This window comes from Stegodyphus dumicola, chromosome 7 (genome assembly GCF_044657685.1).
Source record: "Stegodyphus dumicola isolate Sdum_Otavi_A_Nest chromosome 7, ASM4465768v1".
In the NCBI taxonomy this organism is placed as follows: domain Eukaryota; kingdom Metazoa; phylum Arthropoda; class Arachnida; order Araneae; family Eresidae; genus Stegodyphus; species Stegodyphus dumicola.
The window spans coordinates 34,674,263-34,687,443 of record NC_140774.1 but is presented as its reverse complement, the minus strand read 5'-3'; the positions used below and the strand labels follow the sequence as shown (position 1 = coordinate 34,687,443).

At 32.8% G+C, this 13,181-nt stretch overlaps 1 protein-coding gene across 1 annotated transcript; it reads right to left on the bottom strand.

The window, feature by feature from the left end:
• Nucleotides 1-727: 727 nt before the first annotated feature.
• LOC146996153 (histone-lysine N-methyltransferase SETMAR-like) lies at nt 728-1,219 on the bottom strand. Its single transcript, XM_085821374.1, has one exon. It carries the CDS (start codon nt 1,217-1,219, stop codon nt 728-730), a length of 492 nt encoding a protein of 163 aa, XP_085677500.1.
• Nucleotides 1,220-13,181: the final 11,962 nt, after the last annotated feature.

Here is a 13,181-nt window from a genome sequence, read left to right as displayed (position 1 = left end):
TCACTTCGACATCCGACTGGTACCGTTGCTTTGGAAGTTCTTATTTCATGGGACCAAACACATGTTGTTTTGCTGCATGCGATCTTGCATTGTCATGCAAAAGCACAATGCCATTTGACACTACTTGAACGATGAATTTAACAAAAGTGAACATAGAATAGCCTACAGAACATCATATACTTTGGGCTATGGAACTATCAATTGCCTGAACTGATGTGACTTGCTTACTCTATGGATAACTGCAAAAATAATACGGACACACATCATTAGGTGTAACTGATAAGAATATGAAGTTATGATGTATTGAAGAAGACATAGGTTTAAAAACTGGTTGATATATAAGTTCCACTCTCCACAACATAGATCCTATCCATGACAATGTAATTATTAATTGATCGTATATGTATTTTCATACGGATTATTATGTAACAATTATTGTAAAGATGACACTGTCAATTTAGCATTGTAATATTACTATCATTGATTCAGTGAATGCCGCTGGCGGTGGATTGTAGATTCTTTTCCATCGCATGGACATATAACTCTGATTGGTGTAGAACCTTAGGTCGGAGGTCCATGCGACTGCGTATCAGTTTACCTGGCCGTCGATTTTTAAGTGACTGTCGCAATCGTTTTAGTGTTTCACAATAAGAAGATGCATTAATTATGGCACCCTTTGGCATCAACTCTGTATGCACCATGCATTCTCTATTGAAAAACTGCGTCATCATCCCTTTCCTGCAGATGGAACAGTTCGGCACTTTGTTCGTGTCGGGAAACTGCAATGTTTCCACTCGAGCGAGCTGCGTTTCGCTTCAGGTGAGAAGTGGTGAATGCAAGTTTCATCTCCAATCACAATTTTGTCCAAAAATTCATTTCCTTCCGTTTGGTAACGTTGCAGAAATGCAAATGCACGTTCAAAACGCTTTCCTTTATGTTCCTCCGTCAATGGACGTGGCACCCATCGAGCACAAACTTTACGAAATTTAAGGTGATCGGCAATAATTTTATGCACATTTCCATGAGAAATATCCAGTTCATTTAAGATTTCGTCTATCGTTATGCGTCTGTTTGCAAGAATGCATTCATTCACGCGAACAGCGATTTCCGAATTTGTTGCAGTTGATGGTCTTCCCTCGCGCTCAACGTCGTCAATATCTGTACGTCCATTTATGAAACATGTTGCACCATTTCGTGGTAGCTTGACGTGATATTGCATTTTTATCATACACTTCACGCAACTGCCCATAAATTTCAGTGCAGTTGCGCCTTTTTGCCCACAAAAAACAAATCACTGCACGCATTTCCAATTTAGACGCTATTTGCAGCTGTCGAGACATGTTTGCGACTGATTACCAGAAAAACTAAACTTGCCTCGGGGAAGCTGCTACGTCACGCGATAAAGGTACATGTCTGAAGTGTTTGTCACACAGTGCCATCCAAATAATCTTACACGCAACATATTTACGCAGTACTGCAACAAACTTTCTGACTGACCTACGTAAAATGCGGGGTTCTAATCTTTGCTGGAAACAATTTTAAAAGTGAAACGCCGTTTATAGAGAACCAATGCAAAACGCCAAAACGAAATTAATAGCCCTTCTGGACAAATTGCCTCTTTAGGCTTAAAAAAAAAAAAAACCCTCTCTTACTTAAAGCAGCACTTGTATTCTGCAGTGGAAGCAACATATAAGTCTTATTAAACTGATGGAACCAGAACCCATTATAGTGGTAGCCAGCCGTCTGTAACCACTATATCGAACAGGCTGTTACATTTATTTACATGGATCGTAATAATCAGCATCCACTCTCTAGAACGATAACGATGCGTCTGGGAAAGTGATTGCTGGAACTATAATAATTGAGGCGCTTAAAAGAAAATCTGTAACAAGCCAGCTTTCAAGCGAACCATGATTGAGGAAAGAAAAATGAGTCTTTTATCTGTGTCAACTTGGAAACGATAAACACTCCAAATAATCTTAGACGCAACATATTTACGCAATAGTGTAACAAACTTTCTGACTGACCTACGTAGATAGTTACACAGTATCTTTGGAGACGGAGTTGCTCTGGGTCCCGATAACAGAAGAGTACGAAACTTGTATCGCAATTTTACTACTTGGTAAAAAGCTGTCATAGTTTTGGACAAAAAGCAAGGGAGTTTATTTTAAATGAATGTATATCAAACTATTTCCCTATAAGTTGTGACTGCCGATTTAGACTTAGAGAATTGTTTCAAGAACCGACTGAGTGGCTAATAATCATTTTGAACTTTCGTGTTTGAGAGTAATTTAAAATAGCTAACATATTGTAAATAAACTTTGTATATAGTTTTAGTTCGTATTTTGATTTATTCACATATTGAAGTGATTTTAATGAACCGTTTTACGGTAAGAATTACCAAATTAACCTGCTTCGTAGTGCAAATGGCTAATGCTTCACTATACAATTATTCCTTGTGCTGCCATCTATATGCGACTATAGGAAATAAAACTGAATTGATGAGAAATGGTTGTATAAGAATTACCTAATTCTTAAAATTGAAAATGATATATTTATCGCAAAGAAAATTAAATATGTACTAAATTAATTTAAGAATAAAAATGCCTATATTAAACTTTACTGGTAGAAAACGTTCTTTGACTGAAATACAGCGAGCATATTGTAAGAAGAAAAAACAGCAGTTAAAGAACATGGATTGATTTTTATTATATTAGATTTCGATACATTTACAAGACGTTTCTGTGTGGTAAATAAATGACAAAAGGATTGCTAGACTGAATATCTGTCGATTTGCTCGTAGGAAATCCATGATTCTAGTTTAAGAAATGAAGCAGATAAAGTTAGATGATCAAGCTACGATAACTTTTGGTTACATCCACCTGTTCGTAAAAATAAACAAAATTAATTTTTACACTGGGGGAAAAAAAAAAAAAAAAAAAAAACACTAGCATAAAAGTGTCAGGGGGAAAAAATTGTTTCCTATAACCAAGTTAATCGTACAAATAAAAAATTATTCTCACAGAATCAAATTTCGTCACATCATCCAATATAGTTCTTGAAGAAACTTATTCATTTCTCTTAAAGACCTGGTCTTAGACCTAAGCTAGTGTAACAATGAAAGCATTTTACGAACATTGCTATAGCATTTTGAAGAGAGAAGTAGATTTAGATGAATGATAGCAAATAGAAGTTCGGCGGGGCATTAAAATTTAGATACTATGTTTTCGAAATCAGATTTCCGAACGATGATTTTTACATTAGGAATACATTAATTTAAAAACATGGATTTTAAACTCCATCTGTAGGAATGCTTAAATTCGAAATTTTGCACTAGTTGAAATTTAATTCTATACAAATCAAGAATCGGCAGTTTTTCATTGAGTTAAAGTGGTTTAATTCACACAAATTTGCCGAATTAGCTCTTAACTCAGCAACTTAAGGAACATTTTTTTCAAAATTCCTTTTGCTTGTGAGTCTTCAATGAAAAATGGAAAAATTACTATATGAAACTTTCTTCGTCGTGAGAACATGCAAAAAATTATTAAATTTTACCGTAGTTTTTTTTTACTAATCTAGGTCATGTGACAAATCTTTGCAGTCTGAAAGTCTACGTCACTTAATTCACCTCTTAAACTGGAAATCTGATCAGCTTGTTTAAGGGCTATTAACGCAAGCAATCGTTTTGTAATAGTCTGTACATGCAAATACAGTAAACTTCCTACGACTCCATAAAATTTTGTCCTCTGTGATAACGGTCGCTATTAGTAGCATAACCATTCATGATATTCAGTATCATACTTTCTCAAAAATGTTGCTCACTTTCAGAAGTGATCGTCTTAGCGGCTGCTAACTATGAGAAGCTTAGCTATGCAAAAACTCCATAAAATGATCATGCATTTTGATTTAGAACAGGAAGTTTAAACCAGGGGGGCGGGAGAATCCTCCTCAGGAGGACTTTCATAGTTTACGGGAGAGGAATGTTGTCAGCCATTTATTTAGCTGTTAAATGTTTAATTTTAGATTATGAATAAATATATGTACGTGCAAGATATAAAAAAATACGATGGCTGTTTCAATTTTATATAATAATGTATTTTATTAATTAATATGAAAGATTTTTTTTAAATAAAAAACTTTGACAATTGTGCAATGCCCAAAACCAGTTAACTTTTTCTAAGGAACAGAGGATTTTTGATATATTGTACTTAAGCATCCCCCAACCATCAGCAAGCTGGTACGCTGATTTTGTTGGACATGCCAACTAATCGTCAAAGCATTATTGTGTTATTTAGTATTACATCATATTATTATGTTTTATCTTGAATTTTTCTATTGTATCAAATATGTGCATCTACAATAAGAAGTAATTAATCAATTAATACTCAGATAGTCAGAAATTAACCGAATCACGAGGAAGACTACGGAATAGCTAGTTTTGTCAAACCAGACATTCTACTTCTAGTTTTGTAGTCAGAAGACTTTTGCTAATAAGGTGTAATGCAGTAAGCGGAAACGAATTCATTATATCTCCCTTGAGAAAACTAACGAGAACCCACAGAGAGAACCCCTGCCCGTCTACCCGCTAGGGAACTCGGGAGTAATGAAGTCGTGACTGAAACAAGCCGCTATACTATAATTGGTTAGATAGGCGTTCGGCGAGACGTATGGCAAAGGGCAAGGAAGCAATTCTTATCTCAACGTTTCCAGTAGCGCTTCCTTACGTTAAAAATCGGTTCTTGTCCTTAGCATGAAGTCAGTCGTTCACATTACCGCAAGTAAACAATTAGTAGCTGATACTAAGAATCTAATACTAAGCTCTGTGATAAAAGGTAAAGAAGGTAAATATTTCCCGCATATACACAGAATACAGAATATGATTATTACACACATATATATATGTACAGAATTTCAAAATCATTTAAAGCGAAATATATGAGAAAACTAATTTCCTCCTGACAGACAAAGATGTGGAGCCAATTTTTTGCATTGAATGACAAAATCAGAATTAGAACTGTTTTCCGTTTTCATTTGTGTGTTCTAATGTATATATTTAAGTGTAATTTAATACATTGCTTTTGCTATGCATGCATTTCTAACTTTGATTATCCAAAATAATTACCCTGAATTACCGAATTTCCCCCCCCCCCGAAATGGAGATTCTTCCTTTGGTTTAAATGTGTTATTTCTGCCTTAATTTCTCAATTATTCAATCGATAAAAGTACTTTTTACAGCTTCAAGATAAAAAGGCATTTGAATGATTTATTGTTAAACTGAGAGTATTTAATATGAATACTTTATATGAGAATAACTATTTTTGGCGGGCAACATAGCCATAAATTTGTTGCGAGAATTCTTTAAAACCACTCTTTTTTTTTTTTTTTTTTTTTTTTTTTTCAAATATGATTTACACGTTTATGATTTTACATTGATCTTTTCTAATTTGAAAATATATTTCATATTTGATGCTTAACTGCTTAATCAAACTTAAATGTCGTTTTAATTTCTTAAATTATTCTGCTGTCGGTTTGTAAGTACTATAACAAAATATGTTCCGAATTAAAAAATGTTACATTATTCCTTAAATCAGTTCATAAATCAGTGATTATTCAGTTCATAAATCAGTGATTATTCAGTTCATAAATCAGTGATTATTCATTCCTTAAATCAGTGATTATTCAGTGGATAAATGTTATTGGATTGCTTTACTACGTCGTCATTAATATTATTCCGATTTTCTAATGTAAGATTAAAAAAAACTGAAAGCTTTCAGATTTTATATTATACCTAAAAGGGCCTTTTTTTTAACATTTTGTGTGTTACTTTATTTATTAAATATCATGTTCTTTGCATTTAAACCATAAAATTCAATTCCATAGAAAAATCATAAAATAATTTAGAAACAGCATATCTTTAGAATTTTTGATACACAGTCTCGAGCACCAGAGATAACTTTTACCCTCCCCCCGTACAATGTTGCCGTTCCTCGTTTTGAAATCGTTAAGCTTGTTAATCAAAAATTTGTTAAAGTTTTACAGAATATGAAATAGATAATAAAAAGTTCTAAATTTCAAATTTGGGCTTCCAGATGCCCATATTCGAGTGGAGAACTAGGTTGTTCAGAATTTGATGTCTCTAGGTACTTTTTTTTTTTTTTTTTCCCACAGCGTGAAAACATACATACATTCATGCAGATTCTTCATTATTTAATTTCTTTAAATATAATGCAGGGCTTTAATATTTTGGTGGCAACAATTTGAAAAGTGAAACGCCGTTTATAGTGAACCAGTGTAATATGCCAGAACGAGACTAATAGCCCTTCTGGGCCAATTGTTCCTTTGAATTAATAGTGTTCTCTGAAACAAGTAAAATAATAAGGATTCCGTCGAGTTCTTTCACTTAAAGCTTCAATTAAAGTACCTTCATCTTCTTTCATAACGATTTCGACCTGAATTTAGAGTGGTGTAGATGAATTCCATATTCTGATTGTCATACCTATCATCTGTATTTATTGTCATATTGTTTCCATAATATTAAAAGTCCATGAAAACCTCTTATGGCAAGTCTGAGACAAGTTCTTGTAAGTGTAAAGTGAGATGCAAATACAACTTGGTCATTATACATCATGAAACGTTACAGTTTAGTAAATCATTCTGCACTACTGCCCTGGAAGCCATGTATCACTTTTATGATGTTTACTTGTTTTACATGCTATGCATTTAGATTCTCTGTAACGGATACTTGTGGAAAGAAATTCCGACCGACAAACTGGCACCGCAGTTCTTGCCACCCGTTGAAGCAGAGCAACCCTTGCAGGAAGATTCCTATTTTTAAAAACCGCAAGCAATTAACGAAATTTGTACTTTCGAAATACAGATGTTGGAGTACTTGAGCTACAGACATCTGAGAACGATACCAAAAACGTTTAGACAAATTCAATTTTCACAGAATTACCGAGATTCAGTTTCTAGCAAAACTTCAAATGAAGTGGATTAAGTGGGACTACAGACTATTCGGAAAACCTCGAATAAAAGGGTTTTCTTAATTCTGTTGCATCATGTAGTGCAAGTGAATGAATTTTATTTTTTCATTTACTGAATTTTATTTCATTAAAAGATTATGCAGTTAAAAGTACATATGCAAAATTTTTATTTCCATAAACTAAACTACGAAACGCTCTTCCTACACTTTTCTCAACAAAACTAAATTAAGAAATTATTTTTTATTTGATTAAACATAGAATCTTTTCTCGGTTAATATAAATCCTTCAGTTAAAATAAAATATCGTTAAATGAATTTTTATATCGCAGATTTTAAAACTAAAAATATATAATTATGTTCTCCTTCCTTTATATCATCTTAAATAGGAAAAAATATGATTTATTTGAGTAAGTGAAACACGAAACCTATTTCTGTTCAAACAAATTAAAACAAAGATGTTATTTCCTTACTAAGTAAATTAACGATAAAATAATAATAAAATATATTTTCAGTACTCTTCTGTTATCAGGACCAGATTCAGAAATGTATGTATATATGGATGTATGTGTTCATGTAGGCATATGGTGTGTGTACATATGTATGTGTGTGTGTACGCCCACACACATATACGCTCATACCTACATATACACATGCATACATACGTACATTTCTGAATCCGATCCTGATAACAGAAGAGTACCGTATTTTCTTATAAACCGATCAGCTAAGCTATAAGGTATTTTCTCCCTGTTTTTACATGTTTCGTGGTGTAGCGGTAGCACACTTGGCGCGTATTTGAGAGATTCAGGTGCGAGTTTCGGTGAGAGCACTGCATATTTTTCACTTCTCCTGCTTAGAAATACCCTAAGGAATCTAGAAAGCTATCAAAATGTGTAAATGTAAATTAACAAAACGTCTATTTAACGACGTGTTATAAATTTTCTTCGGTAGAAAGAATGGCAAATGACCTGGATAACTAAAATTTCTAAACCAACGAAGAAAACACGAGACTCAACACACCGTGTTATACAACGAATATAAAATCTCTGACTTCTTCGGTTACTATATTTACACTTCTGATGACATATATTGTATTGATTTAATATGTAAAATTCTGTCCTACCGAAATAAAATTCGCGTATGTTATTGTGCCTCGGAAACTGACGGACGACAAGACCAGAAAGAACCTGTAAGTAGTTCTTAGCAAGTGTTTCCATTGCTCAAAACATAAGATCTTTAATTTATCTTCCGCTCATCCTTGCAAATAGCCGATTCTCAGTGTGCTACCATTCGGCAAACTATAAAAGTTTTAATTCATCACTCAGGTTTAATAATTTTGTTACTACTTAAAAAATTAAGCAATTTAAAAGCAAGAAGAGCAGGTCTTGATAATATAAATCTTTATTTTACCTTTTTAAAGTGTACGATCGATATCGATTACAACACACTTAATTTATAATTTATCCTGCTGATATTTTTATGAACGTTTTAAACTCCTTATTTTACGGAACTGGTAGAGAATCATTTTTAAAAAAGTTATGCTTTTAATGTTTGTTCAAGTTTTTTAAACATTTACTGGTAAAATTTTCTTTAAAGCCTTAGATTTGGTCGGCGACTTAGCCAACAACAATCAGCCGACAGAATATTTAACCGAGACGTACATTTACCTGACACAACATATAGCTGACACAGACATTTAGCCGACAGGACATTCAAACGACAGAGACATTTAGCCGACAGCCCATTGATTTCGATATGTGTTTGATAATACTCTAATTCGAGAGACTTTAATTCAGAATCTACGCCAAACTAAGCTTGCTTCTTTGCCTACCTTTAAATTTTACATCAGCATGCTTCACTTTCAGTTTGAAAGGAATATCTGTTCATGTCCGTTTCTAGTTAATATTTCAAGTTATCTTCATGAATTCTGGCTTAAAAACAATGTAAAAATAATTTTACTTTTATATTAATGTGATTTTGTAATAAAGCCAAATAAGGCATAAGTATATGCAAAACATTTCGCATGCAGTCTCGAAATTCATTTAATTGAATTATTTATTTATTTTTTACTGGCAATACACATTCTTTTATTTGGTTTATAAAGTATTTCTCGCGCCTTCTTAGCGTGCCTTCCTGGTGTAATGGTCTTCACGCTCGGCGCATATCCGAGAGGTCCGTGATTTGATTCCCTGCGAGGGCACTGCTAATTTTTCAAGTCTCCTTCTTCCAAAAAATCCTAATGTCTCTGCAAATTTCTGAAATTCTCTTACCAGATCACTTATGATGTTTATGTCATATAATTAAATAAATATTTTTATATACCATGAAGGTCACCGATGATCTCATGTGTTGAAGCATAAAAAGTTGTTTCATTCCTTTTTATTTGTAAAACATATTTTATTCATTATTTCAATTAATATAATTATTTTTCAAACTTTTATCTCATCCTCCAAAAATGTTTTCATTTTATACGTGAAGGAACATACGTTAAGACGAAGAAGAAAATATAATTTTAATGAGGAAATTAAAAAAAGTAAAACTGCATAATAAACGGCCACATTGCAGCTACATTATGTCTTTCAACTAGTTTTTGTTTTGTCTCAACTAAGCTTTTTTGGCTTGCAAAGAAATATAGCGTCAACTGATAACAACAGCAAAGATGGTGGCCACCTGGAAAACATGTGCGAAAGGAAGGAAACAGCAATTACCTACGAGCTCACTATGCTACAAGGTTTGCTCTTTCCGGCCAAAAATTTTGAGGTCACTGGTTTTATGTGGCGTCATTGTCTCACCGTCTGTTGTAAAGCTGCATATAGTTTTTTCCACTTCTGTAAGTGCAGTGACGTCACTGAATTCGAGCTTTGGGAATAGCCTAACCTTGTCTGACTAGCAACTTTGATTACCTGACGTTCATGCTCTGTAAATTAAAAACATCAGATTTTCATTGCATGATGAAGGGGCAGGATATCATACATCGTTTCAGCAATCTCAATAGGCACTTCAAAAAAAGACATTTCTCTGACAAGAAGTTCAGAACCAATAATGAGATAAAAGAGGTGGTGCATCAGTAGTTAGGCGATTAAAAATCAAAGAATAATTTTCTCATGGAGTATGGAGATACGAAGATATCTATGTGTATTTACTTTGAGTGTAATTATTTCAAAAAATGACAATTTTCAGCACTGTTGGCAGAAATTCTATCATTACAAAATATAAGGATTATTTTTTCTCCGGTTCTTGTCTGTAAAGGATATTTTTTATTATTTGATTAAGAATTTTTTACTATCACAGTTCAAAATCATAAATTCCAGTTTTAAGGCAAGAAAATTTTTAAGATTTAATAGAAAACTTAAAGCAACATTGCAATTGTCCAAGGCCTTCTCTTTTGAATAGGAAACAAAGCGACGATATCCTATAAGGTGATGCTCAATTTGTACAAACTTGTTCTGATCGCCATTGCAGAGAAAATGCGCATAATCTTACCACTAATCGACTTATATCTTGCTTGTTTGAATAAGCTGATAAAGTAATAATCTATTTCCAAGCACTGCATTTGCATAAACTTATCTCAGCTGGGCCGGCAGGAGACTTTCGGCAGTAGGCGTGGATCGGGTGAATGTGAATCATTCAGGTTTATTCTAATCATCAGTGAAGCAATCGTTAATTTTGTGAGGGATATCATTCGTTACGAAACGTTATTTTTATATCATTTATGTATTCACTGTGAAAACTGGATCTCGTACGCCCACCTAAAGTCTTTGTTATAAACTAGCTGAAGGTTGCGAGTCAAACTGCGGTTTACAATCTATTTTCCACAATTACGAAACTGTTGATTAAAATTTATACGAATGAATGCCCTTAAAACAGTAAGTACAAAGCCAACATGACATCCGTCCTAGGTTCAACCATGCAGAATTGAATATGACCCCAATGGCGCAAAATTTATAGGGGGGGGGAAACAGAGCGCGAAAGATAAACATAAAACAAAAAATATAAAATAGGTACATAAAAGATTATAAAAAATAAAATACACATATTTTGCAGTGTTTCACAACAACAATATTGCAAACTGAACATAATCATAGTTATCAATATGATTAATTTCAGTTCTCTACATATACAATACCGGATCTCCATGCTCGTTATAGAGCATAACATGTTCTACTTAAAAATATGTGTAATCTTTGTGCTACACCTAGCATCAAGATACATACAAATGCTCATTAGAAATTAACATAAAGAGGTACTTCAGAAAAAAAAAAAAAATCTGAAAGGTTTCAGATTTTAAATGAAATGGACTTTTTTTTAACGTTTCGTGTGTTACTTTTATTGATTAAATATCGTGTTCTTTGCACTTAAACCGTAAAATTCAGCTCAATAGCAATGTCGCAAAATAATTTTAAAATGAGCATATCTTTAGAATTTCCGATACACAGTTCCGCGCTCTAGAGATAAAAAGGTTTTTTCCCCCCGTAGAGTGTTGCCATTGCTCGCTCTTAAATCGTTGAGCTTGTTACTCAAAAATTCGTGAAATTTTTACAAAATATGAAATCGATATTAAAATAAATTCCAAATTTCAAATTTGGTCTTCCACATGCCCATATTCGTAGGAGGATTACGTCATTCAAAATTCGATGGCTCTCATGTTCCGTTGTTTCATCACAATGCGAGAAATGTACATACATTTATGCAGATTTTTCATTATTTAATTTCTTCAAATATAATGCGGGACTCTAACATTTGGTGACAACAGTTTGAAAAGTGAAACGGACATTTATAGTGATTCAACTCAACATCCCAAAACGAAAACAATAGTCCTTCAGGGATAAAGCTCCTTTGGACTAATAAAAATCTTAAAGCTTTCAGATTTTATACTACGCCCAAAGGGGCGTTTTATTAACGTTTTGTATGTTACCTTTATTTATTAAATATCATATTCTTCGCACTTAAACCATAGAATTCCATTTAGCGGCAAAAATCACAAAATATTTAAAATAGCATATCTTTAGAATTTCAGATACACAGTCTCGCGTGCCGGAGATTTTTTTCTTTACAGTGTTGCCATTGCTCACTTTAAAATTGTTGAGTTTGTTAATGAAAATTCTTTAATGTTTGACAAAATATGAAATATATAGTGCGAGAAACATACATACATTCACGCAGAATCTGCATTATTTAATTTTTTTAAATATAATGCAGGGCTATAATATTTGTTGGCAACAATTTGAAAAGTGAACCGACGCAAAATGCCAAAGCGATATTTAAAACTGAATTTGCTGAACTTCTTATCTAATACCAGCATTCATATTCTCGTTAATTTATGTAACATTTGCAACATTGAAATTTAAAGATTTAAATATTTTATTAAAAAAAATTCTTCGAAATAGCTTTTTTTAATTATTCTTTATATTTGGTATCAGTGTTTTTATGAATGTAACATTATTTACAAGAATTGATTCAAATAATATTTTAATTACTATCTTTAAATAATTCGTATGTGTTATTCCATGTTTATATTCCTAAATATGACTAAATTAAATATACTGTGCATTAAAGTACATTAATGTGTGCTCCCTGCATTATGTACATTTTAAATTACCCCTTGAATGTACAGAAATTGGTTACGTCTATTCTAGAGTGGGAAATAGGGTGAATCTTAGTAAAGAGTTCGAGTGTTTAAATATATCATAAAAATATGTAAATTATGCTACATAGCATATAGGTTCAAAGAGATAAACCAAGGAAAAAAAAAAAAAAAAAAAAAAAAAATGCGCGTTGCTTGTTTTTCAGGGTTTCTCCTTGTTGTAAGTGATTGTAATTAGTTCGTTTGGCCTTTTCAGGCGTTTTCGCATTTTAGTTTTTCAGGTTCATGCCTAAGACAATTTTTAGCGGTTTTTCTTTGAATCTTAATTGTATTTTTTGTGTTTCTTCTTAAGAATTGTAATTTTATTAAGTATTGGAATTTGTACTGTCTTAAGGGTTGCGAATGCAAGTCGGGAAAAAGTCTGAGCATTTGAGAGCCATTGAAAGATAGCTTAATTGAAAATTTATTTCGAAAATTACAGTCCTGAATCTCAAATGTCTCAGAGGAATGAAGCTTGTCTTTGGAACTCATTGATAAACTTAATTTTGAGCTTCAAAACACTTTTCTCTTGATAAGTTCTGTTTGAAGCGTTGAACTGAGGAGATCAATATTTCA

What these genes read in the sequence shown, in the direction of transcription:
- LOC146996153 (XM_085821374.1), bottom strand. Translation starts at nt 1,219, where the DNA reads ATGCAATATCACGTCAAGCTACCACGAAATGGTGCAACATGTTTCATA.